This window comes from Salvelinus sp. IW2-2015, linkage group LG4q.1:29, assembly GCF_002910315.2.
Source record: "Salvelinus sp. IW2-2015 linkage group LG4q.1:29, ASM291031v2, whole genome shotgun sequence".
In the NCBI taxonomy this organism is placed as follows: domain Eukaryota; kingdom Metazoa; phylum Chordata; class Actinopteri; order Salmoniformes; family Salmonidae; genus Salvelinus; species Salvelinus sp. IW2-2015.
The window spans coordinates 52,389,198-52,399,150 of NC_036842.1; the positions used below are offsets into that span (position 1 = coordinate 52,389,198).

General features: G+C 42.2%; 2 protein-coding genes across 5 annotated transcripts in view; both read left to right on the top strand.

The window, feature by feature from the left end:
• Positions 1–1,929: 1,929 nt before the first annotated feature.
• On the top strand, positions 1,930–7,771 carry LOC111962139 (kxDL motif-containing protein 1-like). Of its 3 annotated transcripts, none has more exons than XM_023984989.2 (5): positions 1,930–2,121; positions 3,642–3,784; positions 4,317–4,469; positions 4,988–5,034; positions 5,424–7,771. In XM_023984989.2, the coding sequence occupies exons 2-5, from the start codon at positions 3,654–3,656 to the stop codon at positions 5,684–5,686; spliced, it is 594 nt and encodes a 197-aa protein (XP_023840757.1). In that variant the 5' UTR covers positions 1,930–2,121; positions 3,642–3,653; the 3' UTR covers positions 5,687–7,771. The 3 variants fall into 3 exon arrangements, with proteins under 3 accessions (XP_023840757.1, XP_023840758.1, XP_023840759.1); XM_023984990.2 differs by having other exon boundaries at positions 3,686–3,784; XM_023984991.2 differs by having other exon boundaries at positions 3,703–3,784.
• An 82-nt stretch (positions 7,772–7,853) lies between these two features.
• Positions 7,854–9,953, top strand: part of LOC111962131 (tripartite motif-containing protein 16) — a 12,792-nt gene continuing 10,692 nt past the window's right edge. For both annotated transcript variants that reach the window (XM_023984979.2, XM_023984980.2), the window contains exons 1-2: positions 7,854–8,643; positions 9,411–9,506. In XM_023984979.2, coding sequence (XP_023840747.1) covers positions 8,062–8,643; positions 9,411–9,506 — 678 coding nt within the window. In that variant the 5' untranslated portion in view covers positions 7,854–8,061. The remainder of the gene's footprint in view (positions 8,644–9,410; positions 9,507–9,953) is intronic.

The window sequence follows — 9,953 nt, forward strand, 5'->3', positions numbered from 1 at the left end:
TAGCCTAATAGGCCTACAACTAGGCTATATGGTATAGCAATTTGTAGGTAAATACAAATAGCCATATAGCTTAATGTCATTGCACTGTTTGCAAGGWGAGCTTTATTGCAAGTAGGCATTTCATTGTATTGTGTAGCTTACAAGCTGTATCATAAATAACTTTTGATTTGACTAGCTTGAACATGTGGGCACAATATACCCTATGTATAGCAGCCTAAGGTAGGTAAATGGTGGTAGGTAAAAGATCAATACAAAAACAAATCACTGTGTCTGCCTAAAACTCCATGGACCCCTCTTGTGCAGTGGAACCCAGAACGATATGTGACCACTTGCTTAAGGCGACGCCGTTTTGCAGAGGACACCCAAACCAGAGTGGCCACTTCTCTGTTTTATTTTATTCTGTAATATGGTATATTGTGCCCTATTATTATAAAAACCAAAGTCTATCAGAATTCCAGTCATTACAGTAAATGTTATTCCACTTGATCTTCAAGAATAGGACTTGGAAATATGGAAGTACAGATTAGCCAAATTGTTACACCTGAGCATGACCCCAAAACTAAGGACTTATTAGCYAGCCCTACTCTGTTGTTCATGATTTTGTTGTCATGGAGGACTGATTGGGCTCATTGATTCGAGTTGAAGAATAAATGCTGCACTCATGGAATGGCATGCTTTGAGCACTACTGAAAAGTGCTATTTACATGTGAAAAATGAATGCCATATGCTGTTAACCTTTTTGTTGGTGACACTTTGAAATCTTAATAATATTCAGCTGTTTAAAGGGCAAATCCACAGATGAAACAATAACAAACCGACACCCCGCCTCTGTTTTATGAAAAAACTGAGGGATGGGCCTGGAGAAATGTAACCACTCTCAGATTAATAGACAGAGCTATGGATGCAAGGACTGACCATCCATGATATAAAAATKATTGATAAATCCAAAAACGGATGTAGCAACTACAGATTTCCCCTTTAAGTCTATCAAAAGTGTGCAAGTGTGAGAATGTGTCCCTTAGGCCAATGTGTTTTTTTTATCAGCATGAATTAGATTGAGCAATAAAAGCCCCACTTTTATTCCATGGGTTTGGATCCGCACTATGCAGATGTAGCAAGAGCGCATTTTTCACTGGCTGTCCACTGGTTTCCAAAACAATGATTGATAGGCAGTTTAAACGTCTTGAATTCAACCATTATTAGGWTCAAATACACATTTAGATTTGTGAACAGCCATCCACAACAACCACAATCCGTARGGCGCAAATAGCTAAATGAGAGAGCATCAGTGTGATTCACATCAATGCGCTATGTAGATATCAATAATAAGTGATATCTGTATCGCCGTAGACTACACAACTGCTGTCATCCTTACATCCAAGCGTTTATTCAAATTGGTAATTTTTGGATGACGACAGCAGTCCCACCATTGGAAGACATTTCTTGGACTGTAGCCTACCAAAGCCTATTCTTGCTCTTTTCCTGCGATCCATCAAACACATTTGGTGTGTCATCATAGTAKTCTCTGATTTGTGGTCAGACTCGCTCAGGTGGAACAAATTTAAACTTGCGCCTTTTTTCAATGCTGATTTGAATGTCATTGAAAAAACAGAAAATTGTCAAATATTTTTTTTACTTTTCTGAATTTAAAAGTAATCTTCGAAGTAATCTAGTTTTTCAAAGTATCTGTAATCTGTTTASAATATTTTTGCAAGTAATGTAAAGACTACAGTTACCGTTAACGTATTACATGTAAAAAAAACAAAAAAACAAAAAAAACGGTAATTACACGTAATCCGTTACTCCCCAACCCTGCCTAGAGTTCTAAAAAAGGTAAAAAKAATTATAATAACTACTTTTGGTTTGCTGTGATTGGCATAAAGCCACCGGAAATGACAGTTTTCCTYTCCTATGTCACGTGATCAACATTTCCACAACACGGAAGTGCGGTGCAGCGTTCAGTTTCTCCAGAAATAAATGTTTCTCTTTGCCACAGACTGCTAAATTACATCTAGCTCCAGTTATGAAAGTGAATGTCAGTAGCTTAATGTAAGAGTGTATATTGCCATTCAAGTGTTAAAGAAAATTCACGGATATAACRAGTTTGGGACATATCTAATCGTAAGTATGTTAGTCTAGCCTGCTTACCGTTACCAAATATTTGTATAACTAAGCTTGTTCTCGGTGACGTTACGTGTACTGTCTATAGTCTAGTCCGTCATAGTTAGGTAACGTTAGTATGTTAGCCAGCTAGCTTTAGCACACTGAACAATAATATAAACGCAACGTYCATGAGCTGAAATAAAAGACCCCACACATTTTCCATACGCACAAAAACGTCTCTCTCAAATTGTGAACAACTTTGTCACTCAAAAATGTGCAATTTTGTCACACAACACATGCCACAGCTGAYTCACGTTTTGAGGGTGCGTGCAAKTGGCATGCAGACTGCAGGAATGTCCACCAGGGCTGTTGCCAGATAATTKAATGTTAATTTCCCTACCATTAACAAASGTTGTTTGGCAGTAYGTCCAACCAGCCKTAAACTTGTAACCATGCCAGCCAAGGACCTCCACATCCGGCTTCTTCACCTGTGGGATCGTCTGAGACCAGCCACCTGAACAGCTGATGGAACTGTGGGTTTGCACWACYKAAGAATTTTGGCACAAACTGTCAGAAACTGTCTCAGGGAAGCTCATCTGCGTGCTCGTCGTCCTCACCAGGGTCTTGACCTGACTGCAGTTYGGCGTCGTAACCGACTTCAGTGGGAAAATGCTCACCTTCAATGGCCACTGACACGTTGGAGAAGTGTGCTCTTCACGGATTAATCTCGATTTCGACTGTACTGGGCAGTGGTTTGCTGATGTCAACTTTGAACAGAGTGCCCTATGGTGGGGTTATGGTATGGGCAGGTATAAGCTATGGACAACAAACACATTCCATTGCATTTTATCGATGGAAATTTGCACAGACATAGTGACGAGAATGCACTGCCCCATGTTGCAAGGATTTCTACACAATTCCTGGAAGATGAAAATGTCCCACTTCTTCAATGGCCTGCATACTCACCAGACATATCACCCATTGAGCATGTTTGGATGTTCTGGATCGATGTGTACGACAGTGTGTTCCAGTTCCCGCCAATATCCATCAACTTTGCACAGCCATTRAAGAGGAGTGGGACAACATTCCACTGGCCACAATCAACACCCTGATCAACTCTATGTGAWGGAGATGTGTCACACTGCATGAGACAAATGGTGGCCACACCAGATACTGACTGGTTTTCTGATCCACACCCATACCTTTTTTTAAGACATCTGTGACCAACCGATGCATATCTGTATTCCCACTCATRTGAAATCCATGGATTAGGGCATGATTAATTTTATTTTAATTGAGTGATTTCCTTATATGAACTGTAACTCAGTAAAATCTTTGAAATTGTTGCATTTATATTTTTGTTCAGTGTTGTTAAGCAAACTAACCGAACGCATAATAAGCCTTGTATCTTGCCAGTGCTAACAAGGTAACTGCTTCATAGCATTTCTTGACTATGATAGGCCTGCTCCCTACCAGGCTCATATTTGTTGAACTTTGTAATGCAAACGCCTAGCTGTTTGACATTCATGTCTTCACAGTGTTGATGGTGTATGTTTTCCAAATGCTTTCCATTAATCATCAGCACCATGGAACCCACAGCTTCTGGAATGTTCTGTAACAGAATGCTTAGCATGGTAAACTCTGAGGATGTCAACGCCATTATCCAAGCCCAGAGGCACATGTGAGTAACAGTACGGAATGCTGCACGGAGAACATCCTATATCTGCTGGGAGCATTGCTATTTCTCACACAGAGCAATGTTTCCCAACTTCAGCGCACATTTTTGTTATTGCTCCGAACAAACATACCTCATTCAACTCGTGTGCTTGTCCAGGGCTACAATAAAAAGTTGTACKGTTGGGGCTATTTGAGGAYTGGAGTTGGGAAACACTAACATAGAGAGCAGACTAGCTGGCTGCATGGGGTCTTGATGGATGGCCTTGCACTCACTGTAATATGTTACAATAGTCAAATACAGCACAACATTGGTTCATTTTGGGTCAATCAGATCTGAGGTGATTTTATTACACCAACAAAACAGTCTAGACCTACTCATTTCCTTGACACTCAATCCTGTTAGTCAGCTTGTGCAGACTGTGGCAAAACAGGCACAGCTTTGCCAAAGACTAACACAAATGGGACACCATTAATTTCATATTATCCATATAATAGAGCCTATTTTATCTTGCTCGTCACATTGGCTCCTCTCCCAGGCTGGACCGCTTTGAGAAGACCAATGAGATGCTGATCAACTTCAATGGACTTTCCAACGTGCGGCTGCAGCAGATGAACGAACACTTCCTGCTTCACACGCGCACCCTGGTGGAGATGAAGAAGGACTTGGACAGCATCTTTAGGAGAATCAGGTGATGGACCCATCCTAATACTACCCCCATTGTCTTCTGACAGATGGCGTCATTCTGACACGACACGCCGTTGCCGTCACGCTATCTGACGTAAGACAATGAGGCTACCCCTAGACCCGGCCTCTAGACYCCTTATACCCTACATACAAAAACATCCCCAAGCCTTACCCCGAAATCCTTTCTGTAGATCTGACACGGGTTGGATAAGTGTAAGCAATATGGTAATGTCTCCACCCAGCCTATCAGGGGACAAGATGGGAACTACTTTCATACCTATCAAATTTTCAGATCTACGCAAAGTGTTTAGGGGAAGTGGCAAGGGGTTGTTTAATAACTATTTTCTTGGTGGATTGTATACTTCCTCCAAGTACATATTATACTAACTACGAATGGAAACTTTCATCTGACTGTGACGGTCAGTCACATACTGTCTCTTGTCCAATTTTCACTCTAGCTCGTGGTTTCTTTCTGTTCTGTGAACATAATCCACATATTCATGGTTTTATCTGTCCACGCAGGACTTTAAAGGGCAAGATCGCCAAGCAGTACCCAGAGGCCTTCAGCAGTGAGTTTGACATTTTACAGTCATGACGGCAACATTGGCAGACAGACAAGTTGTTTACTGTAAATAGTTACACATTCAGGCATTTTTCACAGTACAGTAGTTTATTCGTCTTGTTAATTAGACCTACACATATCCGACATTTTCGAAAGTATTTGACGCAACGTAATTCAATGTTTTGATTCCATATTCAGTAAGTCTGTTTCCTCAGTGCCTCTGAGGGTGCATCTTAATATTATTAAGTCCTGTTCTTTCTTCCTCCATCTGCACAATGGGGAAAGAAATTAGTGGTGACTTGCTTTCCCCTGTGATGTTTTTTTTCTCCAATTAATGTAGAGATGCGACGGCTAACTTTAGACTATCGAGAGTCACCCTGAGTCTCTCCCTCACAGACGTCCACGAGTCGCCGGTCCTGGAGGACGACGAGTTTGATCCCATCCCGCCCAGTGTCGCCACGATGATCGCCGCCACCATGTCGGGGCAGAGCACCGAGTCATGTGACACGAGCCCCGACGTCATTTCCCCGAATGTAAGCCGGTTTTCCGAAGACCTCTCCCAGGAGCAGGCCGACACGCCCACCTCTGACCAAGGCCTGCCTAGCCCTGAAACGGACATGCTGAGGGACGAGGGCCCCGACTCAGTGCCTGCAGAGTAAGCCCAGGCTTAGGGCTCTACTCAGTACCTGAAGAGTAGAGCCTTCGTAACCCAGGCCTAGGGTTCTACTCAGGGCTGGCAGAGTAGAGCCTCCGTAACCCAGGCCTAGAGCTCTACTCGGTACCCGTAGAGTAGATAGAAGCAGCAGCAGGTCAATGTGATTGATTTGGCTTTTGGAGTTTTGACCAGTTATCTGGTTTGTCGGTTCTGAATCAGAAGCTGATTTGATGGTCAGGATTTAAACCAGCACACTGACTACTGTTCACCTGTAACCGCCAAGATTGTGTTCAAAGATCCCTTTTGTAGACACGCTTGTCCATCACTCGCCACTAACAATGAAGAAGATACTTGAATCTGTGTTCAAGTACTGAATCCTTAATTACTGACCACAGGAGGACTGCACCCAGCTAGTCATTTGTTTGTGTTTGTGTGCACAGGAGTCTCTCATTAATAATGGTTGAGCTTGGAAATATTCACTCATTTAAAGAGGTAGTGAGCTTTGTTGGTCATGGGTAAGCCTATTGCAAGCCAGCTAATCGCAATAGTACGGCCTACCAAAATATGGTTAMATTTTTTAGTAACACACCTCAGTGTTATTTACCCTATTAAAACTAGAGCCTGACCGATATGGTTATTTGGGTCTGATTTTTGAGGGACAAAACCTACCGATACGGATATATCTRCTGATATACTGTTTTACAGCAGGGAAATGAAAGTGTCATTTTCCACATTGAATTCTCCTAAATTGCCATTCAGAAGAGCAGTTGTCCAAGAAATATGCTGCTAATGTTGATTTCTTACATTGTGACATGATGAGAATGGCCGCAAACATTCAGATCAGCTTGAGATACCCTTTTTCCCCCATCCTATTTATTGAATATTACTTATCATGGAATTATCGGCTGATACCGATAAAGCGTTAAAATGACAATATCAGCAGATCATTTCGGCGACGCAATATATCGGTCAGCTTCTAATTGAAACCTCACCACCGCAGACTTTTTTTGTTTAACATGCAAAATGTGTTAGTTGCTGCATGGAAGAGTTCAGTATTATTGTTTTCCGTTGTTTCTCAGATATGCATTTTATTTTGTTGGGATGACTTGAGCTCGAGTGCTAGGCTACATTGTAAATGACCTCTCGGTGCAGTGGCTAACTTAAGCTTTCTAAGTCTTTATCTGTATCATGATTACGGTAAATGTTACGTAACAACTTGAATGCTAAATTATAGTAATTGGTTTGTTTAACAATTAAAATACTTGAAATATGACCCCCCCCCCCAACAAATAAAACCCTCCAGCTTTTAATGTATCTTTTAGAAGAGGCGGGGCATCAGACGGGTTGCCTCCCACAGTGGACCAATGTTCCAGCCATAGGTATGGGATTTTCGAGACTAGCTGAGCGTCGTTCCGTAGCACATGCACAGAAGGTACAGGGTTTTAGCTATTGGGAAGAGGTGTCCAGAGAGAGGTCAMGCAGCCACTCTGCCAAAACAGAATAAAATGTGCTCCCTTGCCACATTGAAAAGGGTTAGATTAGTAGCCCCAGGTGATCATTCTGAGAAGACAATTATCTCTGGTTGTAATGAAAATAAACTTCAACACTGATGATCTTAATGCGACACAGATTAAAGATTTTACACWAATTTGACCCTAATCGACCTTCATCAGGATTTATTTTCTGGTTGTGAATCAATGTTGATTTCTTACATTGTGACAAGAATGACATGAGAATGGCCACAAGCATTCAGATCAGCTATTTATTGAATATCAGTTATTGGTGGAATTATCGACCGATATAGCGTTAAAATGCCAATATCGGCCGATAATGTCGGTGATGCAATGTATTGGTCAGGTTCTAATGGAAACTCAACTTCTGACAGACCTAATATCATGGGGATTAAGAGACTTTGTATTTGAGCTGAACACTGCACCTTGCCATCAATAACCCGCAATACTAATCGGCGCTATACTGCGTTTGCACTACACTGTATATGTACTGTATATATTTATTAAGTCCACATCCCTTCCTCTGCATATCCCCTCTGTAAATTGTATATCCTCACTGTAAATCATCTACTCCAGAATGTTATGTTTACTGTAAGTATATTGTATATTGACTGTGTCTGTATTCTGTTAGTACATTGTCTATTGCTGGCAGCGCCTACTCACCAAGTCAATGTACTGTACTTGACGAATAGGGATTCTGATGCCCTCTGCAGGCCAGACACTGATCTTATGGATCACTCACAGATCCAGGCCAAAAGCCAAGTTTCGAATTCAGTGGAAGCCACACCTTCTGCTCAGAACAAACCGTTAAACCAGTTACAAACGTATCTCTGACTCTGCTGCTCAGTCTGATAGAGTGTGTTTCACCATGGCAGAAGCTGTTTTTGATAAGGATTTGATTACCTGTTCAATCTGTCTGGATCCACTGAAGGATCCAGTGACTACTGCCTGTGGACACAGTTACTGTATGGGCTGCATTAAAGAAAGCTGGGATCAGGATGATCGGAAAGGTGTCTACAGCTGTCCCCAGTGCAGGCAGACCTTCACCCCAAGACCTGTTCTGGGGAAAAATACTCTACTGAACGAATTGGTGGAGAAACTGAAGAAGACCGGACTCCAAGCTGCTCCTCCTGCTTGCTGTTATGCTGGACCTTTAGATGTGGGGTGTGACATCTGTGCTGGGAGAAACCTCAAAGCTGTCAAGTCCTGTCTGCTGTGTCTTGCCTCTTACTGTGAGACTCACCTAAAACTTCACAATGACCTCAACCAAGGRAAAAAACACAAGTTGATTGATGCCACTTGTCTACAGGAGAAGATTTGCACTCGCCATGACAAACTGCTGGAGGTTTACTGCCGTACAGATCAGCAGTGTATCTGTCTGCTGTGTGTGATGGATGATCATAAAGGCCATGATATAGTCGCTGCTGCAGAAGAAAGGACTGAAAAACAGGTAAAGATGAGAACAGTCAAATCACACAATACATTTGTTCATCTCTTTTAGCCTGGCATCCTGGCCAGCGAGTGAGAATAGACGTAAGAAGCAGGGTAGAGACACGTAGTTTAACTAGCAAAAAAGATTTTTACATAATCTGTTTTAACATGTTTCATCTGATAGGTTGATGTCTCTGGTTCCTCATACAAAACAGAATGATGAGGTTCAATTTGAAAAGGGGTCATCCAATCAGTGCGAAGCCCAACCCGTTTGAGCTGACAATAGTTTTCAGACCATTAAGCTAGTGGTTGCACGCTTGACGAGTCAGATGTTTGAGCGGGAGATGCAGCTGACATTTCAAAGGGGTGAGAGAGCCAGAGGCGTGGACACGAAGGGGGCTTGGCTTGAAGTGCTGAACATCATGGTGTGAATAGACATGTGCTTTTGCCATTACTAGCATCATACATTTCACTGAATTACAGAATTATATACTAGACATTAGAAACAAAAAATAACATTATGCTGCTCTTAAGATGTGAAAATAACAGTTCCACTTCCGGAACGCTAGAGATTACTTTGGCCCGGTTCTGTTTCGATTCCTTGAAAAATTACTTATTTTCCAGTTTCAGGTTCCGTTCCTTGAACCGGTTCCTTCAGAACTAAAAGTGTAGATGGCTTCAACGTCAGACAAAAACGCCTTTGTTTTCTGGGTATCTTGTCAGATGCACAGTGGCCTACCTGATAGTAAACTATTTGTTTTATGCATATGATAATATTCTCTGCAGAAGCAGTTGGGGGAAAATAATCTGAAATCCCAGCAGAGAATCCAGGAGAGAGAGAAGGAGATGCAGGAGCTGAGACAGGCTGTGGACTCTCTGAAGGTGAGCGTTGGGAACATTTTTAATTACGTTCAGGCAGTCTGGGGTCCTGATGAGAGCTAAGTGAATAGGGTGGTTGTTAGTAAAACGTTTATTGGAGACAGGAGATCAAGTAGAGACATAGGACGAGGTGGATTATTATATAATAAGGCCTTTTATTGATATGTAAAAATCCCCTCCCCCATGATAGGGCCTGTGAAAAAAACGCACATGCAGGATGCCTTTGGATGTGACTAGGACAAAGAACTGTGTGAAAAGCCAATGGAATGTCGACATCAGGCCGAACAGGACTACCCACGACCCAGATCGACCAATCGGAAGGCCAGACGACAAGATCAACCTACTTTGCTTGTTGCCTATATAATCTGTATGTACTGTTTAGAGGCCCTCTTCGACGATTCAATACGAGTCAGACAGAAGGAGCCGTGATGCACGATTTACTAAGAATAG